Source organism: Microcaecilia unicolor, chromosome 14 (genome assembly GCF_901765095.1).
Source record: "Microcaecilia unicolor chromosome 14, aMicUni1.1, whole genome shotgun sequence".
Taxonomy (NCBI): domain Eukaryota; kingdom Metazoa; phylum Chordata; class Amphibia; order Gymnophiona; family Siphonopidae; genus Microcaecilia; species Microcaecilia unicolor.
The window spans coordinates 12,911,906-12,927,161 of NC_044044.1; the positions used below are offsets into that span (position 1 = coordinate 12,911,906).

The 15,256-nt window shown below is 46.0% G+C and overlaps 1 protein-coding gene across 1 annotated transcript in view; it reads right to left on the reverse strand.

Moving 5' to 3' along the window:
* The window catches only part of LOC115458290 (zonadhesin-like), a 162,617-nt gene extending 149,260 nt beyond the window's left edge, over positions 1-13,357 (reverse strand). Inside the window, exons 1-6 of the mRNA XM_030188153.1 lie at positions 13,204-13,357; positions 10,842-11,104; positions 6,685-6,769; positions 6,172-6,321; positions 5,587-5,771; positions 896-974 (exon numbers count right to left, since the gene is read on the reverse strand). Coding sequence (XP_030044013.1) covers positions 896-974; positions 5,587-5,771; positions 6,172-6,321; positions 6,685-6,769; positions 10,842-11,104; positions 13,204-13,357 — 916 coding nt within the window. The remainder of the gene's footprint in view (positions 1-895; positions 975-5,586; positions 5,772-6,171; positions 6,322-6,684; positions 6,770-10,841; positions 11,105-13,203) is intronic.
* Between the last annotated feature and the right edge of the window lie 1,899 nt (positions 13,358-15,256).

A 15,256-nucleotide genomic window follows, 5' to 3' on the forward strand; every position in this document is an offset into this window, starting at 1 on the left:
CTACTCTAAAGAATGAGTCACTTTACGTTCATCATAACTGGAGGTAGGGTTGACCAGCTATTACACAATCGTGAACTTGCGTAGGGAAAAAGCTGTCAGAGTGAACACACAGAGCAGGAGATGTGATGTACCTCAGTCCTTAATTTTTCAACTTCTATCCCAATATATCTATATGTAAGCAGCAGCACACGATGCAATAGCAGGAGGGAATGGGGAGCATCCAAAAGCCTGGAACTGGCCAAATATTCTCTCTTCAGAATTTGGATCACATTTTTTCACTGTTAGCTTTGTCACATTTTTGGACCAGAGTAAAAATTACAACGTTGCAATACACGCTCCTCTCTCTCCTCTGCTATTGAGACAGACATGAGAAGCCACTGCTTGCCCTGGGATTGGTAGTATGGAATGTTGCTACTATTTGGGGTTCCAGAATGTCGCTACTCTTTGAGATTCTGCATGGAATCATCATCCTTTAGGATTCCGGAATCTTGATATTATTTGGGGTTCTACATGGAATGTTGCTACTATTTGGGGTTCCAGAATGTCACTACTCTTTGAGATTCTGCATGGAATCGTCACTCTTTAGGATTCCAGAATCTTGATATTATTTGGGGTTCTACATGGAATGTTGCTACTCTTTGAGATTCTGCATGGAATCTTGCTATTCATTATGATTCCGGTATCTTGTTACTCTTTGTGGTTCTGGAATGTTGCCACGATTTGGGTTTCTGCCAGGTACTTGTGACCTAGCTTGGCCACTGTTTGGAAAACAGGATACTGGGCTAGATGGACCATTGGTCTGACCCAGTATGGCTACTCTTATGGTCTCCCTTCTTCCCACTAGGTATATATGCCCATTTTACCAAATAATTGCACTACCTAAGGCAGTACTCACCTTCACATGGGATGATCCGGACACTGTCAACTGCTATGTCAGTTTTTGCATTCTCACCATACACCCCTTCTATAACAAACTGCAAAAAAAGATGAATGTCCACGTTATAAATAAGATGGGCACTTACATCAGAAGAGGGCAGCACCAGATTATCAAAGGGTGCTTAAATTGATACATATTTAGAAAGATGGTCGGGTGGGGAGGATGGGTGTTTGGGTGTCTCAGTACTGGAATAGTGGTGGTGCTACAGGGCATGACTGAAGTGCATTGACTGAGCTGTAGCAGTGTATGTGGGGGGGGGGGGGTCTGCATACTGGAACAGCAGAAAATGTTAGAAGGCATGACTGAGATGCATTGGCAGAGCTGTGTGTGTGGGGGGGGGGTTACATTGGACACAGAAGGGCACAGCTCTCTTAAGAGCTGCAGGGCAGAGCTGTGGGGTAAGAGGGGGTTAGTACTAGAACTGAAGGGGATAATGTAAGCAGGAGAAAAAACACACAAAGTGTGGAGGTGCACTTGATCCCCACGAAAAAGTCCAGTGCAAGGTAGAGGTAGAGAGAAAGACATATGATAAAAAAGTTTATTGGTAACATCAAAACAAGCACCTTCCTCAGGAGTCTTATGATGTAATATGATATGATGTTGAATACCAGCTAAATCGTATCAAGCAAAATATGGTATGGTTGGACCACAGAAGTCTCGTGAGGCTGCTTCAACCTCTTGGCTGCCATTTGGAATTCGCACCAGGACCATCAGCATTGCAAGGGGAAGAGAGAGAATGCAGGGCAGCGCTCCAGGCAGGAAAGAGGGGGGGCTCTTTCCTGCCCCGAAGAGGTCACTAGACCACCATGGCAGTACAGTAAGGTAAGGGGAGGGGATAGGACACCATTAGGCCCGCCTGCCAGCCTGCCCGTTTGTCCAGAAATCCGGACAAACGGGCAGGCTGGCAAAACCCACCCGGTTGCCCAGCCATGTCCTCAAAAAGAGGACACGTCCGGGTAAAACCGGATATATGGTAACCCTGGTCAGAGGAGCTATTCAGAGGCACAGCCCAGTTAAGTACCCCTGAATATCCCCTCCCAGCCCGGACTCTCCTGTCCAGTTAAACTCTTTTGAATATCGAGCCGTTTATTGACAAGAGTGTTTTGGGATTTCTTTAAAACAATTTTTGACTGGGTTTACCTAATCTTTATTTACATACTCAAGTGGAGTATGCATAGAGCTAGCATCCTTCAGTAGAGTTCAACCTTAACTCCAGACTGAAGCCCCTCTGACTTCAGACAAATGTAGGATCACCATCTGACTCCATTTCTGTCGGATCCTGACTTGGTTTTTATCTCAGTTGCTGCCTGGATTTGTAGTTCTTGCTGTTTTTAAGGAAATCAGAGCAATGAGAATAGAGTACCTGGATCTCAGAGGAACCGCCATATATGATTTCAGCCAAATGCCACGCCTGCCCCTGGTTTCCTGTCCGTGTGAAAAGAGGGGTTCCAAGTACACCACCTGCTAGGCCCAACATGGAGAAAAAGAATACAGATGGCGGGTTATCGCCAGCTCTGACACTCCAAGTTTCACTTTTGTTGTGGATTACAAAATTTTTAAACCGACTTCTGGAATTGGGTCGATATCCAGTAAGTATGTTATAGGCAGCAAACTCTGGAACGCAATACCTCAACACATCCGAACAACCAATGAAAATCTACCTTGCCGAAAGCTGCTGAAAACTTACCTCTTCAAACAAGCCTACCCCAACAACCCAACTTAAATCTCGAACCTAATCCACACCACTAGCACCACCCATACTCCAATCCTCTCCCCCACGTCTCGTCCTATTGTCCTACTCTCTATAACTGGTTTACCTTTGTGATACGTTGTACCATACTTTGTTTTATCTCTGTGATACTCTGCACCATACCTTGTAAGCTGCACTGAACCTGCTATCGAGCGGGAAAGAGAGGGGTATAAATGCTATAAATAAATAATTTTGACTCCATATTGTAAAAAACTAGATCCTGGACTATCTTCAAGTTACAGACTAGTAGCTAGGATCCCATTATTATGCAAAATGATAGAGGCCAAAGTTGCTGATAAGCTCTCTCAGTTCCTAGATATCCATCAATGTTTAAGCTCCACCCAGTTTGGTTTTAGGGCTTTTCATGTTACAGAGAAAGCTTTATTAGCATTGGTCTCTGATGCCAGATCTTTTTTTGGCAAAAGGAGTTACTTCTATTTTGTTACAGTTTGACAGATAGACAGATAGGAGGGTTCCTTAATAGTTGTGATTGGAATAATTAGGAAGTCAGATCATTATTGGGAATCTTTATTGTACGCCTTTATGAATAAGTAGGTCTTTAATAACAATTCGGAAGGTTGTCAGGTCGTGTGTTGTTTTTATGGCGATCGGTAATTCATTCCATAGTTGTGTGCAGGTGTATGAGAAACTGGATGCATGTACAGACTTGTATTTAAGTCCTCTGCAATTGGGATAATGAAGGTTTAAGCAGGTGCGTGATGAACGTTTGTTTCTCTCTGGTAAGTCAATTAGGTCTGACATGTATGATGGGGCATCTCCATAAATGATTTTATGGACCAAGGTACATATCTTGAATGCAATACGATCTTTCAGTGGGAGCCAATGCAGGCTTTCTCTAAGGGGTCTGGCACTTTCATATATCGCCTTGCCGAATATTAATCTGGCTGCAGTGTTCTGGGCTGTCTGAAGTTTCTTGATGGTTTGTGCCTTGCATCCCACGTATAAGGAATTACAGTACGTTTCCTGCTTTGATTTCTCTACACTGGCTCCCTGTACATGCTCGAATTTATTTTAAGCTTGCTTGTTTTGTGTTTAAAATGTCCAATGGGCATTTTATTTGTCATACCTAGCTGCTTTCCCTCTTCTTAAGAGGTCATCTACAGTTAGAGATCCCTTCCTTTTTCTTTTTCCGTCTTTTGTAGGTATTAGGTTTAAGAAAATCTTAGAAAATACTTTTGGTTTTCAAGCGGTACACTTTTACTTGCAGAGAACCCCCCCAATCCCATCCCTCCCCCCACCCACACAACCCCCATCCAGATCGCTCTACCACCCCCCCCCCACCCCCACCCAAAGAAAAACAGGAATGTCCTGATTTTTTTTTCTTCCCCTTTCTTTTTTTCTCTTTGCATCTGGCTTAGCTTCCTCCTTCCTCCTCTCTCATTCTGTTCTCTCTTTCTTCCCCTTCTAGGGGAGCAGCTGGAATCTCACACTGCAGTAACACAGCTCTAAGCCATTACAGGAGCCCATTTACACTCAGGGCCAGGGGCATAGCCAAACAGCAGGTTTTGGGTGGGCCTAGGCAAGAAGTGGGTGGGCACCAAGTGTTCTCCACCCCACCAAAAAAATATCTCAGCTGGTGGAAAAATGCTTCTCTCCACCTTGGCAGTCTGCAGCAGGCAGGCGCTGAAAACAGAGAATGTGCAGGTGCCGGTATCGTGGAGAGTAGCGTTTTCATTACCATCAGGGGGAAGTCTTCAGCTAGCAGAGATTGGGATCCCCACCAGCTACTGCTAAATGTGTATTACTGTTGGGTGGGCCTGAGCCCTAAGTGGGTGGGCCCTGGCCCACCCCAGCCCACCTGTAGCTACGCCACTGCTCAGGGCCACCAAGAGACAAACAATCTTCAGGGCCCTGCCACCACCACTGCCCCCCTGCCGCCACCACTAATGCCACTAATGCCACCTCCCACTCCTCCACCCCCATAGCAGTGATCGAGAGAGACTGCTCTGCTGGCTACAGGTCCTTTTTTCTGCTGTGTCCTGCCTCCTGAGAAGTGACTTCCTGTTTCCACATAGGTGGGACGTGGCAGGAAGAAGAACCTGTGGCTGGCAGAGCAGTCTCTCTCAATTGCCGGCGCTGGGCCCTCCCTTGGAGGCCAGGCCCTGGGAATCTTGCCCCCCCCCCCCCCCCTACACACACACACCTCTTGGGAGTCCTGTTTACACTTTACCTTTCAGGTCATTGTTAGCTCAGCCAATAAGGCGTAGTATAGAAAATACTATACTCTCAGTGCAAGTCGATATTAACTATACACCAGACTCCCCTCACTCATTCAGGACAACAGCATACTATGTGACTCAGTGGTATAGCTAGCATATCTGACATCTGGAGTGGATCATTTTTTAACACCCCTCCTCCATTCATATAGACTGCCTTCACTGGCCCCGCAGGCTTCCCTCAACTCTACTATGTCCAGCCAGTAAGGAAACAGGAAGTGACATCAGAGAGGGTGGAATGCAGCAGAGGAAAGCCTGCAGTGCCAGCGCAAGCAGTCTATATGAACGGCTGCTGCCTCCGTCGATGGTTCTGAAGTAGAGCAAGGAGGGGGGTTTCAGAGAGAGGGGGAGTCCCTGGGCTGAGGGTGGGGAGGGGCAGATACCAGACCCAGAGGCAGAAGAGAGGAAGAAAGGGGAGCAAGGCAGCCGCCACTGAGGTTTTATGGGGGCCTCAGGCCCACCCGTAGCTACACCACTGTTGCCTGCATCCTGGGCAGACTGTTCCCACTGCCACATCCTTGCTACCGTTATGCCACTGCTCACACTTGCATTTCATTCTTTTTTTTTTTTTTCCTCCCAAGGAGTTTTGCACCCAGAGAGGCTGCCCTACTCTCCCAAGTCTGTTATGGCCCTGCTCAGTATCCTGCCATCATAACACTTGCCCGTTGCACGTTGCACTTGCCTGGAGCAGCTGCATAGACATTCAACACCATGGAGGTGGAAGCACCATACATGTAATAGTGGAAGTTCAGTGTGAGACAGCCGTAAGAGCGGTAGACAGGGCTCTTCAGGAGAACTGTGGCTTTAGGGACCGCAAAGGTGGAATCCATCAGCATGTAATAACCAACTACAATCAGAAGAAAATAAAATGAGTAACCAAAACATTGAACACTAAGCTAACATTCTATAAGGTCAGAGCTGTGCACCAAGACCCCGATATTGAGACAGAACTGTGGGTATAAGGTACCATCAACATCCAGATTGATAGGAATGTGGTGTCAACCAGTTTCTGGAAGGAAGCTTTTAAGCCAGTCATATTTATATTGTTGATGTTGAAGATATCTTATTATCGCAGTTCTTCAGGAAACATAACATTTCAGTAAACTGCATAATGGGTGAACTCCCTTGTTCAAACTATTAATTGACAGGAGGTGAAGAAAATGGGCTGGAAAACTCAGCATTAGGGAATAAACAGCTGTGCCTGAACTAGGGTCATGATCTTTACCATCTGTGAGGACAGTACTCACGGCCTGGTTTGGAGAAGTCATCGTTGGGCCCAGTTCCATCTACATTGGTTTGACCAGTCCATTGCTCCCATTGCCTGTTACCAGCCTGCACTGGGTTCTCCCAGCCACAAAGGTCATCCGGTGTGTCAAAGTCACAGCCATCTACACAAGCTGAAAACAGAAATGTGGCTATCATCATGGCCCTTTGAATTAGATCATACCTCCAGGAATATGGCCAGGCCTAGTGCTGCTGTATGTGACATTAAGCTGTAATATTTCTGTATCCTTGTTAAGTTTCAAGGTTACAAACCTTGGTTGGGTTAATTCAAGGTCACAAAACTTTGCTGGGTTGATGATTCAAGTTTCCACCTCCCTTTCTCATATTCTGAGGTAGACAATATCCTTGCTGATGTAATTGGCTAGTGATAATTAATAGCCCACCTGAAAAGTGCCTTCAAATCTTGGGATGTAAGTTAACATAGGAATGTAAAATCATGCTTAACATTAAGAAATCCTTTTTGCATGCAGTGTTACCTGAGCACTGGCCTTCCTTAATGGAGATGTTATCCAGGGCAATGTCGCAGTAGGGGTAAGTGCCCCTAACAGCTTCCAGAACAATCTGTAGGAACAACAAAGATTTTAAGTACAAACGAGCTTGTTACAGTAAATCCTCTGAGACTGACAATGCCCTCAACCTGATCCAAAGAATAGGACAAGCCATGTGCAAAGACCTTGAAAGAAATTGGAGCAGCCACTTGATTCAAGGCAGCCTAAGGAGTCCCTGATTTTGCCTCCACTGCTTGTTTGGATTTCTACCTCCAATTGCTCTGAGGAAAGTAGTGTGATTCCTGGGTACTGAGTAAATCTATTTGGATACACAGAATTAAATGTCAATATACAAATAATAAGTGATAACCTTTTTATTTAACTAAATGAAAACATTTTGATTAGCTATCAAGAGCTAGCTTCCCTTTATCAAGTTAATGCAAAAGGGAGAATAGCTCTAGAAAGCTAGTCAAAAGTGGATTTGGGACAATTTATAAGCTGGTGCCTACAGGTACATGCCTTTTACGTGTATCAAAGATACCATTAATTGACGGGTGTATATGTGCTATAGTCGTTATTCTATAAGTAATGTCTAAGTGCCATAGTGTCAGGACTCAGGGTTGGTGAGCCCTTGGGCCACAGTCAGGTTTATGTTGCCTACTCAATCCGAAGGCTAGGTGAGCCTTGGCTGGTGACAGGCGAGTCACATCCCGGCTAAGACTAGACTAGAGAGTGGCTCTTAAAAGAGATCGTAGGGGTTGACCTGACAGACTCAAGGTCAGGGACTGGCTCTTAGAAGAGTCCTTGGGGGCACCTTGACAAGTCAGGGTGGAAGGTGGCTCTTAAGAGAGCCCTTAGGGGCTGGCTCAATGGAGTCGAGGCCAGGGCATAGCTGAAACAAGCAGAAGGCATGGACTGGAACAAGGCTGAAGGCACAGACTGGAACAGGACTGGAGAAGGACTGAAGATAGACTGGAACAGAACTGCAAATACAGGCTAGAATGGGACTGGAACAAGGCTGGGGATGAAGACTGGAACAAGGCTGGGACAAAACTGGAACAAAGCTAGAGGAGAAGATTGGAACAAGACTGGAGTTGAAGACTGGAATAGGGCTGGAGAAAGTCTGCAACTCACACTACACAAAGATAGATGACCCATTGCAAAGGCAAAGTGAGAGAGCCCCGGGATCCCTTATAAGGCCCCAGCTCCCTGATGTCATATCCAGGTGTCTTGAGAAAGTTCCCACCACTGACCCTTTAAATAGAGAGCTTCAGCATAAGCGTCAACCCAAGGGTTCGGCGCCAGTAGGAGCAAGCTGTAAGACCAGCAAGGTGCCCCGGAGTGCCAGAAGCAGCTGTGCAGATGGCCAGAAAGAACATTTGAGGCCCCAGAGGACACCACGGACCCGAACCCCGATGTCCCCTGACATGGGTGAAGAAGGGGCAGACCATGGCCATGTCTCCCAGGTACATGCATAGTTTACTATAAATTATGTGCGTCCCTTGGCACACTTTCTCCTGGTAACATAAGATCGAACCAATTTCGTGAGTATCGCAGGAAGGCGTATGATAAGCAACTTCTTGCGATGCTTGTGAAATTGGTTAGATCTTATGTTCCCTGGAGAATTTATGTTCCAGGGACACTTTATCTTTAGACGTACCGGGAGTGAAAGAGGTGCGTTTAAGTAAAACCAGGACACGGGCGTTTTATGTAGTAGACCCAGAGTTCTAGACTATGTTACCGGTCGATTTAAGAAGGGAGAAGTCATTACCTCATTTTAAACGTTTATTGAAGACTCTTTTTTTTTTTTGCTCTAGCATTTCATGGAGCCGATTTGGGGGGTTTAAGTGATATGGGGTAGTTTTGGTTCCTAAAAAGATGTTAATTGATGGTGTGGTGAGGGGTCTGTTATGTATGGACTTTATTATGACTATTGTAGTTCCATCTCTTTTATTTTCTTTTAAATTTGAAGAATATAAACCGCTTTGATACTTGTATTATTTAAAGAGGTATAACAAATTTAGGGGCCCTTTTACCAACTGGTGATAGGGCTACGGTCAGGGTACACACCCAAGAGCCTGACGGTAGTTCCAGTTCTGCCACGCGCTGTTTCTGGCGCTAAAAAAATAGCTTTTATTTTCTAGCACCAGTGGGCAGGGAGTAGGTGTGCCCAGCGGTAATCTAGCAGCACGCGGTAAGGTTCCAGCAGTAAATGGCTGCACACTAAGTACATAAGTACATTAGTATTGCCATACTGGGAAAGACCAAAGGTCCATCAAGCCCAGCATCCTGTTTCCAACAGCGGCCAATCCAGGTCATAAATACCTGGCAAGATCCCAAAAAAGTACAAAACATTTTCCCCAAGTCCATTTAATAATGGTCTATGGACTTTTCCTTTAGGAAGCTGTCCAAACCTTTTTAAAACTCTGCTAAGCTAACCGCCTTTACCAAATTCTCTGGCAACAAATTCCAGAGTTTAATTACACATTGAGTGAATACAAATTTTCTCCAATTCATTTTAAATTTACTACATTGTAGCTTCATCGCATGCCCCCTAGTCCTAGTATTTTTGGAAAGCGTAAACAGACGCTTCGCATCTACCCGTTCAACTCCACTCATTATTTTGTAGACCTCTATCATATCTCCCCTCAGCTGCCTTTTCTCCAAGCTGAAGAGCCCTAGGCACTTTAGCCTTTCCTCATAGGGAATTTTTCCCGTCCCCTTTATGTTTTCGGCGCCTTTCTCTGCACCTTTTCTAATTCCACTATATCTTTTTTGAGATGTGGCGACCAGAATTGAACACAATATTCGAGGTGCAGTTGCACCATGGAGCGAAACAAAGGCATTATAACATCCTCATTTTTGTTTTCCATTCCTTTCCTAATAATACCTAACATTCTATTTGCTTTCTTAGTCGCAGCAGCACACTGAGCAGAAGGTTTCAACGTATCATCAACGACGACACCTAGATCCCTTTCTTGGTCCGTGACTCCTAACGTGGAACCTTGCATGACGTAGCTATAATTCGGGTTCCTCTTTTTTCAGTAGCGCATGGCCATTGGAAAATGCCCTTTTATCCGTTGCAGTAAAGGGTGGCCTCAGTGTAGGGCAATCCCACGCACTGCTGCCACCATAGGCCACTTTTAACGCTCCTTTATAAAAGAGTCCCTTAATAAACTATGAACTTAGGCACACCAGCTTACACCTGTCATTGACACCAATGGCACATCAACGCAACATTCACTAGTATTCTGTAATGGAATCTCCGCACCAAGATGCCTTTTAAGAATCGGCGCTAAGCTCACAGCATTGGGGCATCTAAACTGAAGCGTCAATTTATAGCATTGCCTCCAATTTATCATTCCACTAAAAAGATCTCACCTACAACTTGTGGAAAACTACTACTGGATCAGTTATCAAAGCTAGAGAAGAAAGGTAGCTTGAGAGGCAAGTAGAATTATCTGACCAGGAAGTACTTGAGAGAAGGACGCTGCAGGAATGAATGAAGAAATGAAAGAAAAAATGGCCAGAAAACTAGGTAGGATAGGAATCCAGATGAGGATTTCAAAAGACAGGAAGTTGACAAAGTTCTATACTAGGGGCATAGCCAGACTTCGGTGGGAGGGGGGGTCCAGAGCCCGTGGTGAGGGGGCACATTTCAGCCCCCCCGGCGCCGTCAACCCCCCTGCCATTTTGCCCCCCCCCCCCGCCGCCGCCACCACCACCAACAACAACAACTTTGACCCCCCCCTGCCGACGACCCTCTCGACCCCCCTCACACTGCCAGCCCTCCCCCACCACCACCGTCGGCTACCTTTACTGGCGGAGGACCCCAACCCCCACCAGCCAAGGTCCCCTTCTTCCGGCGCAAGGCTTCGTGCAGGACGTCAGACTCACAGAAACAGAACGAAGCCTTGCGCCGGAAGAAGAAGAACCTCAGCTGGCGGGGGTTGGGGTCCTCCGCCAGCAAAGGTAGCCGACGGTGGGGGAGGGTTGGCGGCGGGAGAGGGGTCGAGAGGGTCATTGGCCGGGGGGTCTAGGGCCAAATCTACGGGGACCCAGGCCCCCGTGGCCTCACGTAGCTACGTCACTGTTCTATACAAAAGGAAGGGCAGAGGTCATAGTTTCCAGCAGACACCACTCACTTGCATTGCCTGCTGACCACGATAGGTCACCATCACTGATGCCCGAAGCCAGGACGGGCTCTGACTTCTTTCCAAGTGCCACACATTCGTCAGGTTTCCAGCACTTTTTACCAGGACATTCAGCTGACTCTTGACGCATATCCCATACATGTGGTAGTAAAACTCAATGCAGATATCAGTCGAAGCAGAAATGTTCTGGCTTTCCAGTTTGGTAGACTGTCCCTCTTTAAAATCACCCGATTCTTGAAAAATGTAGTAGCCCGCTGTATAACAAGGGACAAAGAAATAAGTCATAGAAAAAAATTGCAAGATAACTTTTTTTTAATGCAAAATTGAACCTCTAGATATTCGACTAATCCTATTTATAAACAAAAAATGCTGGGAATTTAATCAATGGGTTGCTAGTTTGTTCCCTTCCTATTGATTACTAAATCATATTGAGAAACTGGGCACCAATCAAAAGAACACAGGGGGATTGGTATTCAAAGCAATTTAAAAAGCCAGAAACAGCTCCTGTAAACTGTAAGGGCCCCTAAATTGCTTGTCCACGGCTAATTCAGCATATTCAATGGCCCAGTTTGCGCCTAAGCCAAAACCAACTACTTTGTGGGCATTCCGGGGATGGTGTCATCATTTAGCCAGTTAAGCAGTGGTGTAGCCAAGGGTGGGCCCAGGCCCACCAACCTTGGGCTCAGGCCCACCCAGTAGCAGCACACCTATGATGTGACTGACAGGGATCCCGAAGCCCCACAAGCTGAAAACTCCCAACAACTGACCCGCCTGCATACCTTGTAAATAGCAGATCTTCGCCTGGAGTGAGCAGCGACTGATACATACTGCTCGCACCGGCCCCACAGCCTTACCTCTGACGTATTCCCACCTATGCGGAAATAGGAAGTTCATCAGTGGAAAGGTTGTGGGGCCAGCATGAGCAGTGTGTATTAGTTGCTGCTCGCTGCCGGTGAAACTCTACTATTTAAAAGGTATGCGGGAGAGGGGGGGATGTTTGAGAGACCATATGGCATGCAGGTGAGAGAAGGAGAGACCAAATCACCTGTGGGATGGGGCGGGGTTCTTCTGCCCACCCATCTTGGGCACAGGCCCACCCAAAGTTGGATGTCTGGCTACGCCCCTGCAATTAAGTGACGATGTTCAGCACTGAACTGACTAGGATAACCAACTGCAAATTGTCTTTCATGGCTCAAATCTCTCAGCTTTGCAAATCCAGTTTCTTTACTCTTGGACAGCTTAGATTTCTTTACTCTTGGACAGCTTAGATTTCTTCGTCGTTACTTAGACCATGACTCTTTACATACTTTTTCTTTGCTGCACCAGCTCTCTGGAGCTCCCTGTCCCATCCCTCCATTACAGCAGAAACATCCCTGAAAAAATTCAAATCACTCCTCAAATCATGGCTTTTTCAACAAGCCTTTCCTGTTTCTTAACCCATGCTGCCCCCAGCACTCTCACTGTGAGAAAGATCTAGGCAAAACCTAAGGAGATACATTTTAAAATGTAATTGTCTTGTGATTTTGCTGTTTTGCCTTTTTGTCTTATCTGAATGCGTTGTTATCTTATCTTATCTTTCCAATTATAAATTGTAGTTCTTTTCCTACGTTTTATGTTATAAATTGTTGAATTGTAAACCGCTATGAACTGCTTGCTAGAAATGGCGTTATAGTGCTTCAATTTGGAGTTACCGCCCAGCTACCGTGTGGCCCTTGCGGTAATTTCATTTTTGACGTGCGTCCGCTATGCACGCCGGAAAATCGTTTTTATTTTCTGGCATGTGGCAGAAACCGGACGGTAATTGTCATTCTACGTGCATAGATGATTACCGCTCGGTTACCGCATGAGATCTTACCGCTAAGTCGATGGCTGGCGGTAAGATCTCAGACCCAAAATGGACGTGTGCCAATTTTTATTTTGCCACACGTCCATTTCAGCAAAAATTTTAAAAAGGCCTTTTTTTACGGGCGCGCTGAAAAATGGATCTGCACGTGCCCAAAACACGCGCCTACGTTAGCGCAGCCCATTTTTCAGCGCACCTTAGTAAAAGGATCCCTAAGTGCTGAATATTGCACTTAACCGGCTATGTTTTATCCAACCACGTATGCCTGGATATCCAGTGCTGGTGCCTGGACATGACTCAACAATGAAATGAGTAGTGGGTCCTATTAAACTTTTCTGGCGCTCTAACTCCCTTGTTTTTGGTCTGTTTTGGGTTGTCTTCCGCCTTTTTTTCTGTTTTGTTTTGTCAACAATGAAGTAACAGGGAATAAAGCCGGCAGCGGTCAGCAAAACGCTGAATATCGGACCCAAGATTTTATTTTTTATTTGGGCAGAATGCTTCTTTACTTACTTCCATCGGGGTAATCTCCTGGGGGTCCAGTGTCTTCTGTTGGGGTTTGCTGATTAGTTCTGATCCAGTCCCCATCATCATCTTTAGACTGAATCCAGTCGCAGAAAGGGTAAGAGTTGTTGTTAAAGTCACATTCTGAAATCAGAGCTGCCATGGTGGAAGAAATACAGAAAATGTATAAGAACATCGTGTGAGTTTATGAAACATGGAATATAAATTAATGCCTCATTAAGGGGCCCTTTTACAAAGGTGCAGGAGGGCCTACGCCAGGTCATGGGCCCCCGTAGATTTGGCCCTAGCCCCTCCCGCTGCCAACCCCTTCAACCCCCCACCACCACCACCACCAACCCTCCCCTGCCACCGCCGTCGTCGGGTACCTCAACCCCCGCCAGCCAAAGTCCTCTTCTCCGGCACGGCCGCGTTGCTGATCTGTGTGTGTGTGTGGGGGGGGAGGGTTTAAAATGGTGGGGGGCGTCAGCGGTGCGGGGGAGGGGGGGCTAAAATGTTCCCCCTCACCTCAGGCTCTGGACCCCCCTCCCACCAATGTCTGGCTACGCCCCTGGCCTACGCACATATAGCACACGCCAAATCGGCACTACAGGTACACTCCGAATCCTGCAGTAGAAAATAATTTTCTATTTTCTACCACAGGCCGCTTATTCTGCGGTAAACAGAAGTTGGAGCACACTGCACGGGTAGCGCATGAGACCTTACCACTAGGTCAATGGGTGGCAGTAAAGTCTCAGGCCGCAAATGGACATTCGCTGGTTTCAGTTTCAGCGCACGTCCAATTTCTGGCTCCTTAAGAAAAGGTCCTGTTTCCTAGACACGGTAAAAAAAAATGGTTCAGCGCTCCCAAAAGACGCGCTTGCACTACCACGGGCCACATTTTACTGTGGCTTAGTAAAAGGGCCCACTTTCAAAAACCCACTTAACTGAAAAGATAACTGGGTAATCTCATCCAGTTAGCTTGAATCAGATTTCCAGCAAAAGTTTGAGGACAGCGTTTCATTATGCTGAAACCAGACTGCGTGCCTTTTCTGCTAATGGTCCTGGTTTATGGGATGGTATCCCTGGTTATATGAGACTGTGCAATAATATCCTATAGTTTAAGCACTTATCTGTTAAGGATTATTTAGAAGAATGAGCAATATTTTGCAAGAATAAATAAAGGGTTCAGGGCCCCTTTTACCAAGCTGCATAAGCGTCTACACACGCCCAGTGTGCGCCAAAATGAACTTACTGCATGGCTCTTGCAGTAATTTAATTTTTGGCGCGCATCCGCTGCACGTGTCTGAAAAATATTTTTTATGTTCTGCCGCGCGTAGCGGACGAGCGCCAAGTGGCATCTGATGCACGTAGGTTGCTACTGTGCAGATTCCTTACCGCTAGGTCTATGACTGGCGGTAAGGTCAAACACTCAAAATGGACACAAGGCAATTTTGATTTTTGCCGCACTCCATTTTGGGGGGAAAAAAAGGCATTTTTGGTACGTGCGCTGAAAAATATTTCAGCGCGCACCCAAAACCCGCACCTACACTACCGCAAGCCACTTTTTACCGCAGCTTAGTCAAAGGACCCCTCAGTGATTTATCTCTGTATATTGCTTGAAGATAGTTTTTTGATGTTAGTTATTTGATGTTGTAAAATGTCATATTATTATGTCTGTTTAATTTGTTACCCGCTTTGGTCAAAAGTGAGATATAAATGTGAAAAAAAAATTAAACCTAGCTGGATGAAAATTTTCCCAGATAAAATTCAGTTAGTTACTGCTCTGCTCAGAGCGAACCAGGTAACTTAAGGGCCCTTTTACAAAGGTAGTTCCCACATCCACCACACGCCAATTCCGACACTTGAAATTTAAAAACTATTTTTAGCGCCAGGTTGGCGTGGGAACCCTTACCACCTCCTAAATAGGTGGCAGTAAGGGCTACCTCAGGAAATGGCCGCATGACAAGTGTTTAGCTTACTGCATAACCATTTCCTTTTTTAAAATTTATTGAATTTTAATTTATAATCACAAAGAAGCCATAACTATATAAGTATTGCCACA